The following is a 27,643-nucleotide window of genomic DNA, read 5'->3' on the forward strand; positions in this document are numbered from 1 at the left end:
CTAGTTAAATATCTGAATTTTGTAGATTTTTGGTATGATATTAATTTTCTTCTTATGTATAACATTTAATATCATATAAGATTTAGTGCTTGTGATTTATATATATATAATTTTTTTATGATAAAAAACTTATTCGTATCGAAATCATATTAAATATTTATTAAAGGAGCATCTTCCACTTGATATATTTATTATCCAGTTGAAAGAGATGAAAATATATATAAATGTTTAGATTAATGTACAACAAGAAAATTGTGACAAAAAATAAAGAAATGTAATGCAAGAAAACGTCACAAATAAATCATAGCACTTACACGACCACGCTACTTCCATCTCTAAATTATACCGTTCTCTAGAACAAATGAAATTCATTAATAATAAGGAAAAAGTAGAAATTGTACTATTCTAAAATTAAGATCAATATATGTTGTCAAATAAAATATTTGAGTAGAAGAAAAAATATAAATATAAATTAATATGGTGAAAAATATCTAACCACGGCATCCGTTTTCTTACTTCATTTATTTTTCTTTTGGATTTAAAGTATCTGATTTTGATAAGTTTTCATAATTTTTCATATACAAGTTGTTGGCTTCTTTTTCTTATTTCATTTGTGGTGATATTGTTACTCCATATTAGTTTATAATCCGTACAATGCACAAGACCATTTTATTTATCCCACATCTTTTGAAAGAATACATCATTTAGTTATTTTTGAAAAAAAATTTAAAAAAAAATGTCTTGCAACATCCACGTATATAATGAAAATTGAACAAACGCAATAATCGTATAGCGGTTTCAAATTTTGGATGGACAACCAAGCAATCTTATAAAATGATGTATACATTATAATTTTTCAAAAGCCCCAACTATTGTTCTAAGCATTAGATGTTTCACCATAAAAATCTTTATTACTGAATCAACATCACTAAAATCTCACAGAGATCTTGGACGACATCATAAATAATGAAAAACACCAAAACAAAACCAAACTCTCATAAGGACTAAGCAAAACCCGAATAAATTAAGAACTTATAAAAAAGCAAAACAAGTTTATTCATCATTTTTCTTACTATATTCATCATAAGAAATTTAGGTTCACTCATGTTTAGTCAGTAATGTCTCTTACATTTTATTTTATTACTTAGTCACTAATGTCCCTTACATTTTATTTTGTAAATAAATTGTATTTTATTTAATTCCAGATATGCATAAAAATCCTGACCCGAAAATTCGGAAGGGCCCAGCTTGAAGAAAGTCAAAAAAAAGCCCGGCATGTTTAAAAACCGGCCCGGATTTAGGACCCTCAACCAACAAGCCCAATATTTTTTTTATAAAACTCAAGACCTTTTTCTACCCAGGCCGAGGCATTTTGTGCATCTCTAATCCAACCTCTGCTAATTCGATTTCATCATAGTGAACACAAGGCCATGGTCGTCCAAGTATTCATAGTTACCCCTTCACAGCATGTCGTGGTTGTATTATTAATTTACAAATGGATTAGTAAAAAATACTCCCTCCGTCCCTATTTATCTGTCCACTTTTAATATTTTCACGCATATTAAGAAAATTTAAGTTCGATAAAAAATTTCCATCAATACCCTTATTTAATGCCTTAATTGTAGGAAAATACTAGTGGGATTATTCCATTATCCAATACAAATTTGATGAATCAGTGAATAATAGTCATGATATTTATAGCTAGAAGAATAAAGTCAAAGACTCTTCATGTTATTAAATGAAAAATTTTGCTTTGATTATATAAATGGATAGATAAATAGGAACAAGTTTTTACTTCCAAAGTGGACAGATAAATAGGAACGGAGGGGGAGGGAGTAAAGCCTAATCAACACATTACAAATACACAGGAGTATCTGACAATCTGTAAATGTAATTGTGCCCATGTTCTGGGATTTTGCAATGTTCAATAATAGTGCCAAGGTTTTAAAGTCGATGACAGCATTAAAAGACACAACTGCTGTGCGGCAGATATGTACAGTGCATTATTGCTCTGGGCAAATATGCAGAGAGAGAGAGAGACAGAGGGGGATAGAGAGAGATACAGAGGGGGAGAGAGAGAGAGAGGGAGTGGGGGAGAGAGACAGAGAGAGAGGGAGAGAGGGAGTGGAAGAGAGAGAGAGAGAGACTTGGTACACATTTTAATTGCAACCGAAATTTTGTTCAAGTCTTACCTAACTACTAACTATAATAATTGGCACCGGATCTTTTTTACAAAATTTTCATGATCTTGATGATTTAATTTTACCCTACCTAGGCAATAATTCTGATAATTTTTCACAATTTCCAACATTCAGTCCCCAGAGTCATGGCTACACTGATCACCTCATCCACTGTTGTGAGAGATTACCTCTCCAAATTTCAAGAAGAGCTGGGCATCTGAGGTACTCATGGAAGAGCAGTTTACCAAGTGAGGCGTCTTGAGATTCGCGTATTCATCCATATAACAGGGGACTTTGGCGGATGGAGCTGGAGCTAGAGCTGGCGTTGATCCTTTCTTTGGCGATGTAGATGGTAATAAGCTATTGAGGACGCGGACAACTTCATGCATTGTAGGACGATCAGATGGTTGTTTTTTGCTGCATAGAAGAGCGAGTTGAAACACCTTTTTAACATCTCCGAGATCACTGCATGTGTTGGATATTTCAGGATCAACAGTTTCCATGACTGTATTGTCAGCCGTCTTGGATAAAATCTGATACACAATGGAAATGAATATCAGAAGATGCAAAGTAAAGAAATCTTGCAAAGACAGTTTTAAAATAAAGATGAAGTGAAGAAGTTCCATTGCATGTAAAATCAATCACCGATGTGAAGTGGAGATGGAATACTAACCAAGTGATGGAGGTTGGACTCATCATCCACAGCTTTCATTCCCGTCAACAACTCAAGTAGGACAATTCCAAAACTGTAGACGTCGGACTTCTCAGTTAGTCTGGAAGTGCGAGCATACTCTGGATCTATGTAGCCAATGGTGCCCATAACATAAGTAGACGTGTGGGATTTTGATGTGCATAAAAATTTAGCAATGCCAAAGTCAGTTAGGTGTGCCTCATAGTCCTTGTCCAAAAGAATGTTTGACGACTTTACGTCCCTATGAATTATGCGAGGGCTGCAGTCATGATGAAGATATGAAAGCCCTTGGGCAGCTCCTAGTGCTATTCTTAGACGGGTTTCCCAGTCAAGCCGTTTGCTCTTTGTAGGGCCTGAGAAATAAAGGAGAAAATTAGACAAAAAATGAGAGACTTTCAAACATAATTCGTAAAGAATCACATAACATCTATGCAAAAGATATGCAAACACTAACCATGAAGAACATCCCAGAGGCTACCATTTTCCATGTAGTCATAAAAGAGAAGGTTCCCCAAGGGTGAGAGAGAGTATCCTTGCAGGCTCACTAAGTTCCGATGTTTGATGCTCCCAACTGTCTCCAGCTCCGTCTCAAATTCCTTCAGGTACTGTGGGTAGTGAGTGTACAATTTCTTTACGGCCACAGGCCTGCAATTTTTCAGAACACATTTGTACACAGTGCTTGAAGCACCATAACCAATCATATATTTCTCACTCAGGCTCTCAGTCATCCTCATGATATCTTCATACTTGTGCAGTGCCATGTTCATGTGGAGGACTACAAGTTTCGGGGCTGAGTATTTAACTGTCCATAGAAGAGATTCTGAGATTAGTTAGCTGGAACAGTAATTAACCAGGTCCATGTTTTTAAATACTAGTCAAGTACGCCTATCTAGAACAACTTGACCTCCAAAACCAATTATCTAGTGATCTATGTTTAGTTGTTATCTGTACGTGTTTCTCATGTACCAACTGTTTATCAGTCGCCATATAGTTTAATTTAACAAAATACCTGGTTTGATAAGCGATCCATCCAACGAAGGTGCTGGATAATGCGGCATGCATGCAGCAACCAGTATCATGAGAAGAACCACCAGGGCACCCAGAGCAATCCCCAAAATAGCTGCTTTTGAAATTGTCACTGCACGTTAAATAATAATAATGAGTTTAGTGAGAAACTCGAACGGTCATCACATATTCACATAGTGCAAATCCGTATATCTGCATTTAGCTTTATTATAATTTATTGTTTATTAATATCTAGGACAGAGCCTCAAAAGACTGCTTATTCATATGTATAGTCTCAACTCCAAGCAATGTATCTGTCTTATTACTACATTTAGTGATTAAGTAAAATCTACTCTCAATTTATACTCCTTCCAGAATTCATTCGGGTAAGCCACACCAAACAAATCATGCATCTCTTAATATTTGACAAGTTGGAAAGTAAACGCATAATAGCTTTCATAACAGAGAGAACGCAATCCTATATTAAAAGAGACGATAAATTTAACAAATAGTTACACTATCCTTACCACGCCCAGGAGGTCGAGATGCATGACAAGGAGAACTGAGCCAATAGCCACAGATTTGTGGATTTCCTAAGAAACTGCAACCAATATTACATAACATTAAATTTCTAAACACCTTCAATGTAAAAAAAAATGTCTAATATGACAACTTCTTTAGGATGCTGCTCATGTCTAGCGTGAAAACATTTACAAAAGCATCAAAATTAAGTTACCTATCTGGTGAAAACCCCGAGAAGTTCTTTCCTTGAGAAATATCCCCAGCTAGGTTATTGTAAGAAACATTTCTGCAAAATAAAAATTGATCAGATTAATCAGAGAACAATTACTATTAATTCATTACATAAAATTTGCACTTACAGATTTGTAAGACTGAGGCAGTTGACTAAAGACATCACATCTCCTGTTAAATTGTTGTTTTCAAGCTTCCTGATTATCAGGGGAATATTTCGAATCAGAAATCAATAGCAGCACAACGATCTTAGCAGTATTCAAAACAAGGGTAGAAATAACTTTAAAATATATTGTAAATTTTAACGTTACAGTGTTCCATAAAGGTTAGCAGTTAAAGTAGAAAAGAGAGACTTACAGACTAAATATATTCTGCAGCTGGCTAAGCTCTTTAGGAATAGGACCAGACAGGTTATTGTGCGAAAGATCTCTACAATACAAAACAACAAGTTAAATCAAACAATCTAAATCATCAAGATATATGATATTCACAATCATGCCATACAAAAATCTCTTACATCTCCATAACACTTCTTAGATTACTGAACTCCACAGGTATTAGTCCAGTTAGATTGTTCTTGCTCAAATTCCTATTGTCAAAGATAAGTGTGATTAGTGTAAAATATCTTGTCTTTGTTTATAATTTATAATATTTCAATAATTGCAACCCAGCAAACTCACAGTTTAAGAAGATGTTCCAAATCACCAATTGGCGAAGGAATTGCACCAGTGATCCTATTATTTGAGAGGTCCCTGCACAAAAGATCATATACCAATTATAAACAGTTTGAAAGTCATAACTTGTGATGCAGCAAGGACATTATATCCCAAAAAAGAATACAGAGAGAAAACTGAGGAACATAAATGAACTTCTTACTCACAATGTATCCAAATTACCAATACGGGATAGCTCAATTGGAATCGGGCCCTTGAGATTGTTGGATGAAAGATTTCTAGAGATGAAGGATAAATTTATTAGAGTTGATTATAGACATTTACTAAATTTAAGTCTGCATTGAGGAAGTATCAACTCCAAAATCATCAAGAAAAATTTACAAAGTAAAAGAGTATAACTTATACTTATTACTTGCTATATAACTAACATTTTTTCAACCATTTTCTCAATTCATTGCCTCGGAGAGAATGGCTACAATGCAATATTGGTCAAAAAGTATAGGATTAGTTAGTAACTCACAGGTATGTCATACTTTCAAGCCTTTCAAATGCAGAAGGTATGGTTCCATTTAGCTTGTTCCCGAATACGTTGCTGCCAGTAAAGAGATCAATATAGCCATCATGTATTCCTTTAAGAGGAGAACAAATGGTCTATTGCAGAGTATAGTAAGAGAAATGCAAAAGAATACACTTACAAGCTATTAAGATTAGTGCAAGAGCTAAGATTATCAGGTATAGGCCCCTCAAGATGGTTGTTGGCAACATTTCTGCATTCACATGGTACAATCACATTGAGTAAGTTACTCGATTAATAAACCAAATTGCGCAACTAAGAACATAATATAACAACAGAAACGTTACAGGTCAAACAAATCTGTGAGCTGCCCAAGTGCTGGTGGAATATGGCCAGAGAGCTGATTATCATTCAATTCCCTGCGTTGATATCAATACAATACTTCAAGTGAAAATGTGCTGTAATTAAGAATATGTTTACAAAAACCAATAAAGACAATGTCATTATCATTGTAAAACTAACTGATATCAAATTATATAGCAAGGCATCCATACAGATAGTGAAGCTTTGTCATATTTCCAAGCTCCGGTGGAATTGAACCATTGAGCTTGTTCCCATGCAGGTACCTACAATGCGAGACACAAACGTATTGTAAGAATAAAGATAGATGCATGAAAAGTTCAGGTATGTAACTAGAAGAATAATCACAGTGTCGAATGAATGTTATGAAGCAAGCTAAATAAAGATGTACTTACAGCTTCTCTGTGAACGTCAAGTTTCCCAAAATGGAAGGAATAGGTCCGCTCAACATGTTGCAGCTTAAATCCCTGTTCACATTATACTTAAATTTAATGTGCATCCTTTTAGAAATGATTTGCATTAGCATCAGTTTCCCACAGCAAGTTCTATTGTTAAAGTAATGTGGAATCACTTACAAAACTGCAAGTGCCTGCATCAAACCAATCACCGATGGAATATTCCCAGTAAGTTGATTCCCTTGCAAAGATCTGGTATGCACCAAGAATGCAATCAGCAAGAACTTATATAGAATGAACATGATCTAATAATACCTATTAACACTTTAAAGTTGACACTTACAATGTAGCTACTTGCAAAAACCCAATGTTGAATGGAATTTCACCAGTCAATTTGTTGTAAGACAGGTCTCTAGTAAAAGAAATAGGATACATGTGTATGAGTTAATCATGTAATGCATCGTTCATATTTGCAAGTAGTTATTTAAAGGGGAGGTACATACAAGACCTGGAAGGCAGTGCAATTTCCTATGCTCAGAGGAATGGTACCAGTCAAACTATTGTTTCTCACATCACTGTATAAAATAATGTGCAGAAGATTAAATACTAGAAAAGTAACTGAAGATGAACCAACTGCTCCGATTAAATATAACCATATTATTAGTCACTTACAAATACCACAAGCTTGTGAGTTGACATATGTCAGGAGAGAGTGATCCAACCAAATTGTTGCCTCGCAGACCTCTATATTGTAACATCATAAAAATGTTTCACTTTTGATTTATAAATTAAATAAGTAGAAGAAACAACAGATATAATATTTACTTACAGATACTGCAGAACTTCATTCCAGTATATCAGTCTTGGTATCTCTCCACTTAGCTTATTCTGTGCCAGGTCCCTAATTTGAATAAAAGCCACATTAGAGACTGTACCAACAAGGATACTTAAAGTGAGCATACAAGAGATATCAATCGACTTACAGAATTTTTAAATTTGGAATCTGAGACAAAGTTGATGGAATTGGACCAATCAAATTATTGTTTTTGAGAACCCTGAATTTTCATATCATGAAAGTTATCAATCAGAAAACTAACAGCTGCTAACAGTTTAGACCTAAAGCTACAGGAAATGAATAAGTGAAAACATACAGGTTCTCCAATTGCTTCAGCTTTGATATTGAAAATGGTATGTCACCATATAATTCGTTGAAGGACAAATCCCTAGTACAACGTATATAAAAAGAATTCAGAAAAACAACCAAAGCATGAAGAAAAGAATAATAAGAGAAAAAGTCAAGGAGTCGACATTTTAACGTACAATCCAAAACATGTTACACATTTATCAAGCAGTTTTAAGTAAATCATTCTACTAACAGTAATCACAAAGCAGAGAACACCAATGTATAACTCACAAATTTTGCAAGGCCACACAATCGCCGATCTCATCTGGGATTTGCCCAGAGATAAGATTACCCCTCATATCTCTGTTCACATAACACATCAATTAATGCCTAACCTAACACATGTAACATATGCACAAACATATAAAACAGAATCTTAACAAGCAACAAAAGTGGTGGTATTAAGGATTTGAAACTGTACATGGATATTAAGCTTGTAAGATCTCCAATGGCAGTTGAAATTTCCCCATCAAGATTCAAGCTAGAGAGATTACTACATTGTTTCAAGAAAATCACTCAAAAAAGTCAGAATCTTTACCACTTAAAAGATTCAAAAGAGAGGTTTCCAAAAGAAAGAAAATCACTAAAGCATGCAAGTTTTATAAGTTAGGCAAGTAGATTAAAATATTGATGGATATTAGATACTACACAAATAAAGCAAGACAAGAGTGTTGGAAAAGAAAAGACATACAGTGCAACAACATTCAAGGTGACATTGTCGCAAGTAACTCCTCTCCACCCACAATAATCTGAAGATGGTGAATCCCTCCAGTCATACAATATATTATCCACATCCCTAAATGACTTCTTTATTTCCAACAATGTTGCCCCTTTATGAAACATCACATATTTAAACAAATAAGTACTAATAAACCCACATTCTTTATATTTAAACACAAATCACATGGTATGACAAAAAAAAAAAAACACAAATCACATGAAAAACATGACAAAAGAACATAGAAATGACAAAAAATCAAATGGGCTCAAAACAAAAACAAAAATTAAAACTTTACACAAAATATGTCACCTTGGTCTGAGTTTGAAGAAGCTAATGCAAAGCAAGAGAAAACAAGCACAAGAACAAACAGGGGCATCACCAAGAACTGATCTTTCCTTCTTTTTGAGCCCACCCAGATGAAAACTGCCATGGCCATAGCTTAAAAACACAATCTTTCTTTACAGATTCTTTAAAAATCCAAACTTTGGATAGAAGCTTTGAGAAATCATAGTTTAATAGTTATATACGATTGTATAGCTCTAAAGGGTGTTTATGAAATAGGTATATTTAGTCAATGGCATGAAAAGATTGAAATAATGTTAGCCAAATTTAGAGGGGTTTTGAGTACTCTCTCTTTTCACCTTGAAAAAAGTGAAGTTGTGAAGTTACAGAGTAGGGGTAATGGTGAAAGAGATAGAACCAAGAAAGAACTGGAGAGAGAGGGGGAGAGATGATGGGGTGAGTGTATTATTCGATGAAGAAAAAGATGAGAGATGTTGCAGGGCTAGCTTGTTCTGAGCAGAAACAGATGTAGTTATGCAGAAGTAGGCAGTAGCTTTTACACAGCTATTATTATGTATGTATATATGTGATGTGTCCTTTTACAGTTTTACAGTACTTTGAAAGTAATGCATTATGCATATCTCTCTCTCATTATTCACTTGCAGTCTCTTTTATCAGAGAAAAGAGAAATGTAAATATACAGGAGAGAGAGAGAGAGAAGTAATGCAGAGGACTCAAGTCAAGGGGCTGTTTGGATTCATTTCGGCTTCGGTGGCGGGTTTAATTTAGCCGATCATTTTTAATCAATACGGTGAGATACGATGGCATTCGAGATTAAATTGTTGAATTTGTTTGTACTCAAAAGGATTTTATTACTATGTGTTTATGGGTGTTTTATTAAAAGGAGCATTTAGTATTTACTACATGTGTTTATGTGAAGTCTTGAATTTTGTATATAAATGGTTTGTTATAAAGCATCTCTCCCAAAATGATAATAGAACCATTCCCTTGTGAAGATAGAGCATGTTGGAGTTCTTATGGTAGGAGGGACCATGTCAAGTTCAATGACAAGAATATCCAACAACTCCTTTGCAAACCCAGACATAAATTAATGTACCATCAAACTTCAAGTTCATAAACCATATTTTTGAACATTAACAAACATTAAAAATTATCTTCTCTCCATCTATAGTGTCTTTGGTTAGAATCAATGAATTATCCAGCTTGCATATGTAAACTATCAGTCCCTCCTTTTTCAAAGGGATAAGGGGCAAAACTGATATTATGGGGATAGGTGTATGGTTTCAAGTTCGACTCTCGACAAAAATGATATAAATTCGACGTTATCTAGCGTTTTAGATTGTAAAATGATATTTAGAATCATTTTGTCTGATAATGATATTCGAGTATAGTTGAAAAATGTTAGATTAAACTTTTACCAAAAAAATATGAAAGTATTGGTAAATTGTATTTGGAAAAAGTGCAAATGAATTTTAACTTTGAAGTTGCATAGCAAAAAGCTCCAATGAAGCAAGTTTTTGGCCTGTTGTATTTGTTCCATTTCATTTCACTGTGAAATGTGTACGATAAAAACGCAGAAGATTCACATGCTGTTGCTCCCCTTGTGGAGAAATGTCTGACTCTATGCATGCTGTGGAACTGCAAACTTACCAGAGTTTTGTTTTTGGTACTTTTTTGTTTTAAAATGCTAATTAGCCATTCATTAGTCCCAATAACATCAATGTCAAAAATGATTTGTGATGTCAAAATAATTATTTTCTCAATAATTTTGTAAATGAAATTAAATAAAGATTAACAAACTTGTTATTTGTCTCTATAATCCTACTTTCATGTTTAACGACAACTATAGAAACATTTATACTAGGACATTTAGCACCAAATATAACATTTTGCTAAAACCAAGTTTAGCATCCTCTTTTTAGAATTATGATTTTCGACGAATATCACTGAAAAATTAATTTTGAGTCTCCGCATTTCATTATTATAATTACCAACTGTTCCGAAATCGTGATTCCGGACCATAATCTCCAGATCATGACTTACTATTGGCACATTATTCTTCACTACACATGCTTGTTTTGGGGGATTTGAAATCTCATGAGAATGAAAAGGGGGAAGGGGGATAATGCAGTACTGGCTCCTGGTAAATCACATGCAAGGCGTTTCAACTGGGGAAGAAAAAATGGGTCCAGAAACGAAGCAAATTATATGTACCCTTCTGGCTCACCCACTGCACCCTAATCAATATTGCTGTATTTATGGCCTGGTGAGCCCCAACTGCTCAGCCCCCATTCATTTTCTCATCATACCATTTCTTTCACCTTTTATCTTTCAAGTTTCAACACAAAAGATCAACAGGATTCTCGTTCCCAACTTTCGAGTTTTGCTTTTATCTTTCAAGTTTCAACACAAAAGATCAACAGGATTCTCGTTCCCAACTTTCGAGTTTTGTTGTCACTGCCAAATTATTGAACCCACACTCAACTTAAAATGTTCATTTTTTTTCTTTCACAGCATGATATATGATGTATTAATATGCAGTGACGGAATCAGGAGGGGAAATATTCGAATAGACTTCGAAAATTTTCAAGATGTTTGACCGTTCCTAATGCCGATTAAACGTTCCCGATAGATATCGAAGAAAAGGCCCCAAACATCATAGTTTGGAATTAAAATATCTTAAATATCACATCCAGAAAATATGATCATGACTCCAAATACCACATTAAAATAACATTCTAAAATGACGAGATCATATTTTTGGACATGATATTTGAGATATTACTGTTTCAAATTGTGACAAAGGCTCTGACAACCAGGAGATAGAGATTGCAAAACCAGAAGCCATCAAGAATTTAACCAAACAATTCTCAAGACTCACGGTTAAGTTGATCGGCCCAATCCAACAGAACTAATCAAACCCAACAAAATATCCAAGGAGTGGCCTTTTTCTTGTATTCTAATAACTTCTATCTGAATATTTAAGCTACCTCAAAACTGTGTGTTCTAATGGAATATGGATGGGGGGATATCAAGCAATATGATTACAGTTTTAATGTTATCCCTGCCATAATCCACTCAATCTAGTGGCAAAAACTTCAAGAACAGAACATAAAGTTTCGGGCTCAGCATCAGTTGATCACAAGAACTAACACGGTTAAGTGATCTAAAAAAGACTTAAGTTTCTCGGGTGTTGCTAATCAGAGAAGCTAGTTCTTAAAAGCTTGCCATTGTCTCCCATTCGCTCAACACTGACAGTTGACAAACAGGAGGCAATAGGTACAGAGCCGGATGAACCCATCAGTCATCACCATGTCTTACTGATGGTTCTCAGAAGACAGCTTAGATGTGAGATGTGACCGTTTTTCACATCTGTACAGTAATGGGACGTATAATGTGGTGTCGGGTTTCTAAATTTGCCAACCAGCATACCATCACTACCAAGTCAGAAAAACTTGAAATGAAGATGGTAAACCTTTTTTCTTCTGCGTTGGCAGAGGTAAGTTACTCTTTTGCGCCAAAAAATTAGTAAACAGCAGACAGAGGAGAAACTACAGAAAGGAGTAAACCAAGTCTCAATGTAATTACCATTATTTATGTGTAGTCAAAGGAAAAAACCCTATCTGTACCATATTTCAAACTTAAAATGGCATGATCAGCCAGCAAAAGTGAATAAAAAATTCTACCCTATTAAGGGTTGTATACTAAATTTAGATGGGTAAGAAAAAAGGTAGTAAGAAAATAAGTACAGTTGTGTGCTATCGTTTATCTATCTGCAACCTACCAATGAGGCTGCTCCGGATAAGGTTGTTAACTGTAGATGAAAAGTTCCCCATCATGAAGACACATCAAACATCTTGGTGATCCAAGTTTTCACTTACGGGAACTGGTAGAGGTGAATACCGCAAATAAACTTCTTCAGCATCAAGCATCCCTACATCTTCCAACAGGGGATTGGTGTACAGCCCAATAATTCTCACCAGCGAATTTGAGTGGCCATCCAGGAATACATTAGTAATCTGTTAAAAAAATAATTATATCTTAAACATGCTTTCAATTTAGCACAACCAAAGTGTAAACCATGACTAATGAATTCTCAAAAAGAAAAAGGAATGAGAAGCAACAAAACACACTTAATGCAGATGTACTTTGATATAAATATCAGTTTTTCTAGAAACATGAAACTTGCATAAATCTTCGGTTAGAAATTCCCAGTTTCTCAAGATAAAAGTCAGGGGAGGATATAGAATTTTTTTTATTTAAATATATTAAGTTCTTTAGATACTTCTTCTTGTCTGTAAATACAGTGAAATTGGAGAAAAATTTAGGGTCTTCATCAAACTATCTTCTATTTTGCATCATAGTTCAAAATTGACCACACAATTACAATGTAAATGAATATCCAACTTATTCTGAAATCCGTCTTGTACATATCTTCCCACCATTTTTTGTCAACATATACAACTACACAAGCAAACATGTTTGCTATATAACCTACTGAAAGGATAATCACTGACCCCATAACATTGAATAAATGCAATTTTAAGGATTACAATTTCCTACTGAAATTGAGCATCATTCTAGTATTATTGCATCAACATAATACAAGATCACAAGCAAAGATCTGCTTCCTTCTACTTCTTTGTCCCACTTGTCAGTCTTACTAGGGACAATTTCATGTAAATAAAGCACAAGTTTAGTGCAGGATTTATAGGACGAAATAAAGAAAGCATGACTGCTTCAAAGATCATAATGCTAGGACAGAATCGATATCACCAAAGCAAGAATTCTGTCACGTAGTAAAGTTGTTAGACCATCTCCAACCCATGTAACTATTTTGGTGTACATTTTAGACTATTTTGGCATAATAATTACACGATTCACAGAAAATACTCCAATCCACTTGCACTATGTATTACACCAAAAATAATCTTTTGTCTATAACCACATATATTTCCTCGTAACTTTTCAAAAGTTATTGTTTTGTTGTGATATAACAGGATATATAAATGGGTTATAGATGGAACAAATTTCTTTTGTTAACAAACATAGGGGCATACTTGGTATTTTGAAAAACTCTAAGATGGTGTAAAACGTACACCATATTTGGTGTCACACTATTCATTTGGTGTAATTTTTACACCATTTTGGAGTTTTTACACTAAATGTGCACCATTTTAGAGTTTTGGTGTTGTGGCTATAGATGCTATTAAATTCTTCAATCAAAATGTGAATAACTTGCAGATGCCTGAAAAGCCGATAGTATAACAAAGGGGCAAGTCATCAAATGAGTATCTGCATGGAACAAGGATACCTGTGTACATCCAAATAGTTTGAGCAGCTTCAGTGACCAGCAGCTGTCCACAAGCAATCCCAGTGCCTCGTCTGTCACTTTCCGACACCATGACAGATCCAAACTCATCAACTTCCTTGAGATTTTGGCAAGTGACAAAGCAGTGAAGGAGCCAACCTGTCAATAGTTGGCTAATGCATGAGATCTAGCAGATGGGTAAGACACCAGGTACATAACTGGTAAGACTTAAGAGTATGGTCCCAAATAGCATATATATATATATATACACACACACTAGGGGTGTGCATGGTGCGGTTTGGTGCGGTTCCGGACATTAACCGTTACCAAACCGATGAATGCGGTTCGGTTCGGTTAATCATCATTAACCGTAACCGCACCAACTAAAACGGTTTTTCGGTTGCGGTTAACCATTAGTCGGTTGCGGTTTTTTTGCGGTTTTTTCACTATTATTTGCTACTCTTGTGCATAATGATTTTTTTAAAAAAATATAAAATTTTCATGAACATGTACAATATGTTCGGTTACTATTTACTATTGTTTCTATATGAGGATATAGGAAACATTACATACTTTCATCTAAAAAACCTTAATACACAATAAAAACTAAAACATACATATTTTGACAAGAAATTAGATGATGTCAAGTCAATAAAATTACACAAAATCAACTAATCATGAAATTCAAATAAAAAGTTTTCAAAAAGTACATAAATAAAAAAAGTAGAATAGGTTTCATAATAAAATTTGATCAGCAGAATAACAGAAATATTTCTGCTTTGTGGCAAATCACAATAGCCCTAGTTTTCGATCAAGCGCTCCTCCAAATACTTGGGTGCCTGATTATTTAAGTGACTCAGCAAGTATGGAAGAAGAACCTCCATATAAAATTAGATGTGAAGTTTAAAAATGACTAAGGTGCTTTATTACTATTATTAATATATATATATATATATATATATTTCGGTTCGGTTAATTTCGGTGCGGTTTTAGCATAAAACCGAAAATAAAACCGCACCACTAATTTCGGTTTTTTATTTCGGTTATTTTCGGTTTTATTTGCGGTTTGGTTTTTTTCGGTGTGATTTTTCGGTTTTTTTAGGTTTTTTTTGCGGTTTCGGTTTTTCCTGCTCGCCCCTAACACACACACACACACACTTAAGTATGGTCCCAAATAGCATATATATATATATTAAGTTTTATGGAGACCACGTTTTCATCGGAGACCTTGGAGACCACTTATATTCTGCAATTAAAACACTACCAAATTTATTTTTTGCGAAGTACATTCGATAAATATCACTGTTTTATTGAAAATGTTGAAAATTATTTATGCTAAACAAGTAGAACATGTATGTTCTGCAAGATCAACAAATGTTCTGCACACTAAACATGGTTTTGTAAAATAATATGTTTTTTAGTGTTTTATTTGCCAAATGTATAAAATTTGCAAGATTGTCAATAAAATAATGATCTTTGTAGAACATGATTTGAAAAATAATACGTTTTGCAATGTTTTTATGGAGTATTTTAGAACATAAGTGATCTCCAAGTCTCCGATGAAAACGTGGTCTCCATAGAACTTATCCCGTATATGAGAAAATTTTGATGTTAGTAACCAAAATTTTGGATACTTTACTCAAGAATCCGTCTTTATCTTACTTTTACTGTTGGAGCCGATAGATATTGAAATTTATGAGCTCAACCTAACATCTGTTATATATCATCAATGGACAGGTATTTTGACAAGATTACATGTTTGTGTTAGAGTATCTAAAGCTGGTTGGAGTTACTATTCTCGTTCATATTTAAGTTGGAAGAGGCTCATGAATTTATTGATTCTCAGGCTAAAATCATCACACATGACAAAGCTACTTTGCTGGAGAATTAAGTTTGCAAAGATATGGAAATAAAGCATATTGCATTTAGATATAACAGGCTATACAATAAATGAGTAGAATGATAGAAAGAGGAAGCTTGTGCCAGTTTTGACAAACCATTATGTCTCAAAATCTTGTCACAAATCAACAGTACAATATGAATTTTAATGAATGCGCAACCTAACATAATTATGGCCTTAAAGCCCAGCTCAACTGTCAAATTTTAAACATGAATCAAAGCCAAAGCCAAGGACCTCTCTCTCTCTACATATAACTCTATTAAGATACACGTACAATATTCCTTGATATATTCTCTTACTCTCCAATAGCTCTACTCTCCCAGCTCTCTCAAAGTCTCTTACTCTCCCTTAGCTCTACTCTCCCAGCTTAGCCATGCTGCACAAATGGAAAGATATCTCCTCCAGTCACTCATTCTCTCCCTCTTTCTCTCCCTCTTTATCTCTTTTTCCCTCTCTAACCTAATTTTTATTTCATTGCATGTGTTTTAGAGTTTAAGAAATTCGTTAAGTTTGGTAACGGGCACAGGAGCTCTTCCACTGTGACTATTGTTGCTCCTCCTTTTGCTGCTGCTAGGGTTTCTACCAGAAGCTATGTTACCCGGACTCTCCATTTTTGTGCCTATACCCGTGTCCACCGGACATGACATGGGTGTGGGTATGAGATCTGAGTCGGATCCTTCTTATTGCAACCAGACACTTCACCTTGTAACATCCCAGGTCAAAATGAAAACTTAGGTCTTGTTTCAACTTGTTTATAGAGATCAAGATCCATGAATGACTTGTTTTTATGACACTTCACCTTGTAACATCCCAGGTCAAAATGAAAACTTAGGTCTTGTTTCAACTTGTTTATAGAGATCAAGATCCATGAATGACTTGTTTCTATGTTGTTCTATTGATTTTATGCTTCAGTTTTTAGTGTATGTAATAAATCAGTCTATATAAAGTGTTACTTGCGTGGAACTTAAGTGCCAAGTCCCCGTACCTGAGTCTAATTCCGGATCCATGTCCACGAATCCTAATTATCCTAAAACTACATATCTGACTCTTGGATATGTACCCGTGTCCGTTACCCATACCCGTGTCCGGGTAACTTAGACCAGAAGTAGGTTTAAATTTTTTTTCATTTTCTATCTCAACTCTTTTATTTTATTGTTTATAGGAGCTATTTATGCATGATTTTGTTTGGGTAAGTACTGAAGGGGTAGCAGAGCCAACTCAAGGTTCAATCTACATTGGTGGTTTCAGGATGTGGCTGTGGTATAGGGTCCTACTCCAGTACAAACCCCTTATAATACAAACATACAAACCAGTGATTATGATAATAATATTTAGTGATTAGAGTGTTTCTAAATTCTAACAACCCCATCTTCACCAATTCCACCTCCACCTCCGCCTTCTTCAGCTTCGCTTCCGCTGTCATCTCCGTCATCACCACCTCCACCTCCATGCCGCCCACCCACTCCACACCCACCACCTCCATTATTTCTATCACCACCAAATCCACTCCCACCTCTATCGTCCCCTCTAGCCTCACCTTCGTCACCTCCGTCGCCTGAAAACACAGCCACATCCCGTTATCACTACCACAGCCACATCCTGAAACCACCAATGTAGATAGAACCTTGAGTTGGCTCTGCTACCCCTTCAGTACTTACCCAAACAAAATCATGCATAAATAGCTCCTATAAACAATAAAATAAGAGTTGAGATAGAAAATGAAAAAAAATTTAAACCTACTTCTGGTAGAAACCCTAGCAGCAGCAAAAGGAGGAGCAACAATAGTCACAGTGGAAGAGCTCCTGTGCCCGTTACCAAACTTAACGAATTTCTTAAACTCTAAAACACATGCAATGAAATAAAAATTAGGTTAGAGAGGGAAAAGAGATAAAGAGGGAGAGAAAGAGGGAGAGAATGAGTGACTGGAGGAGATATCTTTCCATTTGTGCAGCATGGCTAAGCTGGGAGAGTAGAGCTAAGGGAGAGTAAGAGACTTTGAGAGAGCTGGGAGAGTAGAGCTATTGGAGAGTAAGAGACTTTGAGAGAATATATCAAGGAATATTGTACGTGTATCTTAATAGAGTTATATGTAGAGAGAGAGAGGTCCTTGGCTTTGGCTTTGATTCATGTTTAAAATTTGACAGTTGAGCTGGGCTTTAAGGCCATAATTATGTTAGGTTGCGCATTCATTAAAATTCATATTGTACTGTTGATTTGTGACAAGATTTTGAGACATAATGGTTTGTCAAAACTGGCACAAGCTTCCTCTTTCTACCATTCTACTCATTTATTGTATAGCCTGTTATATCTAAATGTTCCATATCTTTGCAAACTTAATTCTCCAGCAAAGTAGCTTTGTCATGTGTGATGATTTTAGCCTGAGAATCAATAAATTCATGAGCCTCTTCCAACTTAAATATGAACGAGAATAATAACTCCAACCAGCTTTAGATACTCTAACACAAACATGTAATCTTGTCAAAATACATGTCCATTGATGATATATAACAGATGTTAGGTTGAGCTCATAAATTTCAATATCTATCGGCTCCAACAGTAAAAGTAAGATAAAGACGGATTCCTGAGTAAAGTATCCAAAATTTTGGTTACTAACATCAAAATTTTCTCATATACGGGATAAGTTCTATGGAGACCACGTTTTCATCGGAGACTTGGAGATCACTTATGTTTTAATCTCCTATACTAGTACCACTTTAGAACCACCTTCGTACAGGACTTGCTCTCAACACAATGCATACTTCAGACATCAATTTGAGCTGAGTCGTTCGAAATAATTAATATACAAGACCAAAAGTTTGATTATTTACACTAATACATACCTGACTAACACGATTCAGTGAGAGCTGCTCTAGAGACCTTCCAGCTGTGTCAATGAATGCAGCAATAGCTTCGTCGCTGTCGTGTATAAATTAAATCATTAGATTACCGACAGAGAAGCAACAGTAAATGATAAGAAAGAAACTGCATCATTTCAAACAGATCAAGATATAGTTATCTACACTTCTATAATCTATACTACACTATCAAAGCCGGAACGTTTAAAGTATTGGTCAGTCGGTCGGTATTTGGGCCGACTTCCGGTCCTCTTTATCTTATAACATGGTTTAACAAGTTTTTTTCCAATTATAACTAGAACACATTTAAACATCCTCATTAAGACATATCTCTCGAGCCTATTTATTTGTAAGTCTTTGACGGGCTTAATTATTAGAAACTTATTTAACAAACTCTACAAAAATATATTAACCCAGATTCACCTATTAACAAACTCTATATATTTCTAAAATACAATTAAATACTAAAATATATACCTTAAAAGAACATATATTATAAGTCACTCGTGCATCACATGGATCATTAACTAGTATACATTCACGTGCAAAACCAATGAATGAGCAAATCATCTGTCCTTAACAACCTTTATATATTTATCTAATGGCACGTTATAAGATGCATATTAAAGGAGGACTATAATGGTTTACACATTGAAGAGATCTGTAATTAAACGCAATTTAAGATTAGCAGATTATGTTTTAAGAGTTAAAGAAATAATGCTTTGTGTAAGCCCATATGCAGCACGAAATTGTAATATGGATACCAATGGTACTGCTTGCATCAAAGCAAATATTTATTGGGTTAGACCAAATTATTCAGAGAACCAAAATTACATAGCACTGTAGACTTTCACAACTTGACATGAATTTTATGTAAAAGATGCAGGAAATTGAGAGTAACATGTGCAGAAACCTGAATTTATTGCGACAAAGTTTGAGGGTTCGGATTGATTTACAGCCATTGGCAAGATTAGATAATCCCATATTAGTCAATTTGTCCAAGTTTTCTATGTTGAGGGAGCGCAACCCGGAACAATTTTGACCAATGATATTCAAAGAATAGTCAGTCAAATTCCTGCATCACGGTAAAAAAAAAATTATATTGCCGGAAGAACATTTTCAATTATCAGCTCCTAGTAAACAAAGTCGAATAAACTTACACGCAATCAGCAAGATTAAGATCCTTGATATTTCTTCCACGCGCAGTGATAATGTCGCTAACAACTTTATCACATATATTAGAAATTCCTGCTATTGACAAAACTTCTAAATGTTCAAACTTCTTTAGTGCTGATGATATATAACTACCATCAATTAAGCTGCAATTATCTATAAAGAGCTCTCTCAAACTGGTTCCTAATGCATTTGCTAGATGATGGATTCCAACATGGGTGATGAGGGCATTCTCTCCCAAATTTATAGAACATAAAAACGGTGCCAACTCGACAAGGTTTTTCAAGGCATCATCTGACAAACGGCATGCTCCCCTCAGAGATATGATACCTAAAGTAGGCAAGCTACTTAAAGACTGGACCAAGGTATCAGCTATTGTGTCATCAAGAACACACTGCCCGCAAAGGTCAAACTGAAAGACCTACATAACAAAAAGCCAATTTTATCTTCAACATGAAAAATCTAATATTTTGAATGGCAAAGAAAAATAAAATAATAAATTCAATAGAAAGGAGGTTTATTTCACATTTCCTTTAGATTTTATATGCCAAGAATTAAACAATGCTATCACAAGTAACAGGCTAGAACATTTTATTATTGCAGAATCAGAAAGCATGCTATGTTAACAAAAACTCTTGCTTACCAAATACTGTACATGGCCATTGTGAGGAGAAAATGTTGGTGATATAATCTTATCTATAAACAGTCTGACATCATATTACAGCAGCGGGAGCGAGGGTAAGCAACATTTATGCACTACAAACACTATTAAGCAATATGCACTCATACATGAAAACAGATACTTTAGGCATGGGGTAAGCTTCCTTTCAAATAGAGTCTACCCTGAACCTGAATCATTGTATGAAATTTAGTTGTACAATAGCTAGAGATGGGAAACAAAATAATAACAGTTAACATTTCTTTTGCAGGAAGCTGCAGAGAAAATGACAATCTTTTGGTGCATAAATGAAGAATATTTAGGGGACGAATGATAGATGTACATTGTATCTTGTAGTCCATAAATGAAAATGATTTAATTAAGCTTAAAGGAGCAGATGTCACTTCAGGCTTCATCTTTATTCTTACAGGAAATGTTAAAATTTATAAATAACGAAACAACTGCATAGTTGTACATACCCTCAAATTTTTTGGTGCAAAATTGCCGAATGACGTTTTGAACTGTCTGTCTGTAATCAAAGAAGCGTCTTTTACACGTATCTCTTCTGGAGAACCTCTTACAAAGAGATCCAAAATCTTAGCATTCATTTTCTTCATATCACAGATTCTGTCACTAAGTCTTCGCTTTAAAGAATCCGGGACTCCTTCAAGTGAAACAATGGCATCAGCATTATCAGCAAGGATTTTCATGGAAAGATCGAGCAATGAAGGAACAAAACGCTTAGAATTTTTTTTATCGCGGTCTTCAGAAGGTTTCCAACTTATCAGTTGTTTGTTTAATGCAGTATATTGAAGATTCTGCTCAGTCCCTGATATCCATTTCTCTCCTAAAGGACGTGCAAATTCACGTCCAGCACGCATTAAATCTTCAAGGTCCCTTTGTCTAAAATGCTCAGCCCACGCCTCCTGTTGTTCCCGGAGCCACAGTTCTCGGGCTTCCTGTTGCCTTCTCAATTCAAATTCGAAGGCTTCCTGTTGCCTTCTCAATTCAAATTCTATGGCTTCCTGTTCCCTTCTTTGATCAAATTGAAGATCCTGCCTACTATTAAGAAACAAAAAATCTATAACTTCATTCTGCAGATATACGTCAGGAAGCATCAAATCAAGGTCGAAAATTGTTGGCTGCGACTCATTTTGCAATTCACTATTCAAATCCAATCCCATTGAATCCCCACCAAGTGACATCCATGATTCTACAACTTTGGCCTTCCCCTTTTCCTCTCTGCTGTATCTCCTACCACCACCCATACTTCCACTAACATCTTCCCCTAATTTCTCAATTTCATCTAAACCAAGATAAAGGTCTATACCTAGATTACTTCCAGAACCGCCTCCTTCCTCAATTACCTTCCCCTTTCCTTTATAATCATTCATCACATCTAATTCCTTTCCTTCATCTCCACTTTCATCCGATGAAATATTGACAACTTCCACACATTCGTCATCAACCACGCATCCCAATCCAACACCAGACGAACACCCTACAAATCCCGCGTCACCAAAACCCGGAACATTAAGATCCAAACTCATTTCCTCTTTTTCTTCCACCCCCCAAGAACTCTCCCCAATTTCCCCCCCTCCGATCACACCACCATCCACCACCCCTCCATCAGCCACATTCCTCCCCACCCCTGGACCCCCTAATTCAAGATTTGATATCCCCCAACCACCCACAGTCTCCCCTTCACCAACCATCCTAAATCCCCTCTTCCCACCAACACCCATCTCCACTCCATCAGCCTCATTCCTCCCAATCCCCGACCCCCCCGAGCCAAGATTCAATCTTCCGCAACCACCCATTATTTCCCCTTCACCAACCCCCCTACACCTCTTCTTCCCACTACCCCCGCCATCAAAATCAAACCTTTCACGATCCCCCACCTCAAGATCATCCCCGATTTCATCAACCTTCCTCTTCCCCGCACTCTTATCCCCCAAATTCAAATCCCCCATTTCGCCCAAATCAAGAAACCCCCAAACCCTAATTCCCCAACCCGCAAAAATTAGACCTCCCCGAGAAATACCCACATCCCAAAATCCCCACAAATGAATCTTGCAAAGCTCTTGAACAAAAAAACTTATAAAACCTCAATAAATTATTAAAAAGGGTCTTATAAGAACAGAAAAGTAGAGATGGAATTGAAATACTCATAGTGTGATGTGTGAATATATATAGTGTGAAAGTAGCTAAGAAACTTAGCTGCTGTCGTGTGTAGATATAACGATATAGTATAAATTTAGAAAAAGAGAACGAAGATTTGTCTGACAGAGACCCTTAAGAAGGAAGAATGAAAGCGAAACAGAAGCTTTCCATTCACCTGGAATTAAAAAGACTGCTTTTGCCGCCAAAATATTTCTTTTTACTTATTTTTTTAAATTGATCAATTTAATATTTCCCTATAATCTACACGAGTTTCGATTTATAATTTCGATTTTATCCGGGATTTTTAATTTTCAGAAATTACAAATAATTTTAATCATAAATTAATAGGAGGAATGTAAAATAAATTGAGCTATAGATTTTTGTTTTTATTAATCATTTTGATAATTTATAAAAGAAATTAAAAAATACATTTTCTTTTATCCATGCATGCAACTATGGATAAAAGTTGATTATGATTTATGAATCAGCATTTGTCCGATAGGTTGACTAAAAGGTTTGGTGGAACATTATCCTCTCCTTTATTTATCATATAAATTTAGAATTATATATGATTATATTATATATTTTGTAATTGATTTCTCAAGAAAATATAATAAGTAAACAAAAATTAACGTCATTAAAGTAGAAACAATGTGCACCTTTAATAATTTTTATGTATATATTAATGCTTATAATAAAATTGTTATGAAATATGCAGAGCATTATTTCTTTTTTACAACACTAACTAATTAATATATATCTACTTATGCTTATAATTTTAAATTTGAATAATCTCTATCATCTACAATATTCTTCATAAATATATTACTAAATCAAAATTATTATAAAAAAACACATATATGACATATATAATGTCACGTCGGGAAATGCTTATTACGTTAGAGATGATTGAAAGACCTTAGACTTCAAATCCACACAAACAAGCAATTAATATGATAAACTTAAAATTTAAAATATGATTAATTTTGACTTAATAATGACTTGTGAGTTATTAAAAATATAATATAAAAATAAATGTAATTTATGAATGACTCATGACTTGTGGTTGACTTTTATAAAAAAAAGTTAAAAAATAGTCATTATACAAACTAACTTTTGGGTTTAAATCAATTTTTATTTTATTTGTGATGTTAGATCAATTTCTGACTTATTATACAAACAAATATTTTTCAGTTTAAAGTCATAAACAGCTTTAAATTTATGACTTAATGCATATTTGGCATCCAACCACTTCAACTTCTTTTCACAAAAAAAAATAGCTTCTTCTTTTCTTGATCTGTTTGTGTAAAAAGGCGAAATCATTTTTAAAAAGTTTAGAATGATAATTATTATTATCTGATAACTTCTACTTCTTTTCCAAATATTTATAAGTCTTAATTTAGTTCTCACTTCTAATTACATTAATCTCGGGACTCAACGTAAATTCATAATTACTGCGTTCATGTGCACTGAAAATCAATAATGACTTTTGAAGTTTATGTAACAAGATGAATAAATGTTAGAGATGATATAATACAAAAATACACTGCATGAGCTATTGGATGCAATTAATAAAAAGTTAGAGATGAGCTCCAAACAGACTTAAACTTTAAAGAAAAACAGACAACTATATGAATCATATTTCAAGAAGAGTGTAATATATTTTTTTTCAGTTTCTACGAATCATTAATTTATGATTTTTTTTGGACCGAAAATTATAAAGGAATCTACCGAAAAATTATTTTCTTATTATTTTATCGAGTTTTTCATTTTTTTTACATTAACCCAATTCGGGACCGGACAAATTTATTATTTTAAAGAGTTTATTCATTTATCGAGGATTAATTTAAAGAGTTTCTAGTGTATTTGATTTTTGACGTCTAGAATGTTATTTTATTTTATAACTTCTAAAATTGCATTTTAATCTCTTTTCTAACAGAATAAAAATAACATGTCTCGTTTTGAATCGCGCCACACATTTTCCTCGTTTAGACTATCTTAACTTGTAGAAGTAACTAGTAAGTTACTTAATTTTTTCAACAATTTACACACACGGACTTCTTATAAATAAGTTCTTAGAGCATCTCCAACGCTAAGCACCTCTTAGATATAAAATCTACGTGGATATGTATTATACCTAACATCTAAATTTTAGACCACTCCGAGTGTCCTGTTAGCTATAAATTTAGCTTCCGATAAACAAGTGCGTTAGATTTGCAGATGATTTTGCTGTTATCTAAAAAGGCCACGTCATCTCCCGCTTCAAATATTTCAGGTGTAACCCTAATATTGGTCCAAAACTTAATATCTTTTATTTGTAATATACAACATATTAATTTGAATTATTTTTAAATATATAACTTAAAATATTTAATGTATATTTTAAATACATAATATTATAATATACAAAATATTTATATATGTTCATCATTATTATATGTATAGATGTATTATTTATAATTTATAATATTATTTAATTTTATTAAGTGTAAAATATTATTTTATTGTTAACTAAACTTATAAAATTCTAACAACCAATATTATTATATATAAATATATTATTTATATTTTTAATTTATAAAGTCACATGTATTATTATTAAGTGTTAAAATATTAATTTATTTTTGACTTTATTTATAAAAAGTTATGATTAAATAAGACCTGTTTTTGGTAAAATAGTTATTTTGTATTATTTTATAATGTTTACTTTAAAATATTGAAATAGATATAAAAATAATATAATATAATTATTAAATAAATTTTTTTATTAAATATAACATTTAATTTTCATTGACCCATATCGAGCAATTTTATTTTCATGATATTTTCAAAATTAAAAAAATATATAATATTTGAATATAGCTAATGATTATAGCTAATACCGTCGGAGCAAAAATCGCTACAGTAAAATTATAACTAATCATGTTTTAGCTAATAGTTTTCACTTTTAGTGTTGGAGATGCTCTTATTGCACGACGAGGCTCTTATTACGAACAGACTACTGATCAAGGCCCATTTTGAAACAGTTCAGATAAAAAAAGGACTCATGAAATCTCTTGCAATAAACAGATACAGAAAAATATAGCAGAACCTTGTCATAAAAATAAATTTTTGATTACCTCAAAATTCAAATCAGCTACAACGGCGTAGACTCATGATAATATACCAAATGATTTGTTGTTGAAGAATTTTTCACCTTCAGAGAAGCCTCTTTTTCCGCCAAGATATTTTAGCAATCATGGACTACAGTGATCACCAAGAAGTCATTCGTTAAAGAACACTCCGATAAATAAATATCTTCTACTCGACAGCATGCCCTGCAAAATAAATCTCGGTCGATATCAAATCTTACAGTGTTCTTGAATCATATGATTTTTTAATTTTTTTGTCACATCTTGAATCATATGATTGGGTATGAATAGGAGTACTTTTCTTAGGGATCATGTTACTTACATTCTAATATATATTTTTTTGGAATCCGAATGGCAATAAAGGGAAACAAATTTCCTCCATTATGAATTGTTTCTATTTTCTTCTTTTTAGAATGAATCATTACCATGTTCATGCATAGGGCATTTATTTTCGGGATCATAAAAGGCGAGCTAAATTGACTTGGGTCAAAAAAAGTCTAGGAGCGAATTTCTTTTCATCAATTTGAAAAAAAATTGTGACATAAATTTAAACAGTAGCATAAATTTAGTAATATAGTAATATAAATTATCATTTAAAAGTTTACATACAATTTTATGAATCAAATATGTTTAATTTTTGATTTCCAACTTATCACATCTCATTTTTTAAGTAATTTAACTTACAGATATTGTAAATAAACTAATTTCAAATGACTTAAAAAAAAAAATCAATTTCAATTCACAAGACTTAAAAAGCCAGCACAAAAATGGCTGTTCTCTTAATCCCTTCCTAGTGCGCGCAAGTAAAACGTGTTGAAACCGGAGTAGTATTTTATAGTCTGAGCAAATATTGCTGAAATTTATAAAATCGACATCACCAATGATGATACTTGATGACGCTGATTTTACACATGTTAGTGAATGACGTTGATTTGCTACATCTTACTTGGTGGGTGTTTGGGAAAGGCTTCCCAGCTTTTTTTAACATAGAAGTGTTTTGCCTTTCAGTGGATGTTTCCGCCATTAAAATTCATTTAGTATATTTTGATTGGTGTGATTGTTGTGAACGTAGAAATATTATTTTGGGTTTATCTAGTGTGTGCTCATGGGCACATGCTAAGCGCGAAATTTGATATGTTTGGGAGATTTTGATTGGTGTGGTTGGTGTATTTGCAGAAGGGTCCACTATTATTAAGATACGAGAGCCAATCAAAATCTTCACAACTTAACAAATTCCGCGCTTGGCATGTGCCCATGGACACACACTAGAAAAACCGTATTATTATTAATAAAAGAGTGCATATCAATTAAAACGACATAAATAAATTAAATTTTGTGTTTATTTTATTGTGTGTTATGTGTTTATTTATTAAATTTTGTGATTATTTTATTGTGTGTTCAGGAAAAAATCTTATATGCATAAGGTGCGCATAAATAATAAAAATTAAAATTTCTTTTTTAAACTTTAATATTTAAATTTTTATTCAGGAAAATATCTTATATGCATAAGGTACGCATAAATAAATTGAAGAACAACGCGCCGTTTGAATGTCGTCTCGATAAACACAAATTTATTGTGCCTCGATACAAAATCATATAAAAAATTATGAAAATATTAAAAGCTATGATATTGGTATTTTAACATCAATCATCATTCAACATTTAAACTTCTG

The 27,643-nt window shown here is 33.8% G+C and overlaps 2 protein-coding genes across 3 annotated transcripts; both read right to left on the bottom strand.

Annotated features, from left to right (window-relative positions):
• Nucleotides 1–2,138: 2,138 nt before the first annotated feature.
• LOC108204882 (LRR receptor-like serine/threonine-protein kinase ERECTA) lies at nucleotides 2,139–9,309 on the bottom strand. 2 transcript variants are annotated; one of them, XM_017374580.2, is made up of 27 exons: nucleotides 8,786–9,309; nucleotides 8,447–8,585; nucleotides 8,177–8,248; nucleotides 7,987–8,058; nucleotides 7,724–7,795; nucleotides 7,556–7,627; nucleotides 7,402–7,473; nucleotides 7,245–7,316; nucleotides 7,076–7,147; nucleotides 6,916–6,984; nucleotides 6,753–6,824; nucleotides 6,573–6,644; nucleotides 6,372–6,443; nucleotides 6,165–6,236; nucleotides 5,999–6,070; nucleotides 5,824–5,895; nucleotides 5,510–5,581; nucleotides 5,310–5,381; nucleotides 5,147–5,218; nucleotides 4,987–5,058; nucleotides 4,758–4,826; nucleotides 4,613–4,684; nucleotides 4,404–4,477; nucleotides 3,881–4,009; nucleotides 3,326–3,673; nucleotides 2,854–3,224; nucleotides 2,139–2,713 (listed from the first exon to the last, which is right to left on the bottom strand). In XM_017374580.2, the coding sequence occupies exons 1-27, from the start codon at nucleotides 8,910–8,912 to the stop codon at nucleotides 2,345–2,347; spliced, it is 2,991 nt and encodes a 996-aa protein (XP_017230069.1). In that variant the 5' UTR covers nucleotides 8,913–9,309; the 3' UTR covers nucleotides 2,139–2,344. The 2 variants fall into 2 exon arrangements, with proteins under 2 accessions (XP_017230069.1, XP_063942110.1); XM_064086040.1 differs by lacking the exon at nucleotides 4,758–4,826 and having other exon boundaries at nucleotides 8,786–9,049.
• Nucleotides 9,310–12,479: 3,170 nt separating this feature from the next.
• Nucleotides 12,480–22,649, bottom strand: LOC108207619 (uncharacterized). Its single transcript, XM_017378057.2, has 6 exons — nucleotides 21,156–22,649; nucleotides 20,006–20,439; nucleotides 19,759–19,920; nucleotides 18,831–18,906; nucleotides 14,094–14,249; nucleotides 12,480–12,798 (listed from the first exon to the last, which is right to left on the bottom strand). Exons 1-6 carry the CDS (start codon nucleotides 22,647–22,649, stop codon nucleotides 12,628–12,630), a joined length of 2,493 nt encoding a protein of 830 aa, XP_017233546.1. The 3' UTR covers nucleotides 12,480–12,627.
• Nucleotides 22,650–27,643: the final 4,994 nt, after the last annotated feature.

The sequence above is a fragment of the Daucus carota genome, chromosome 1, assembly GCF_001625215.2.
Source record: "Daucus carota subsp. sativus chromosome 1, DH1 v3.0, whole genome shotgun sequence".
Classification (NCBI taxonomy): Eukaryota; Viridiplantae; Streptophyta; class Magnoliopsida; order Apiales; family Apiaceae; genus Daucus; species Daucus carota.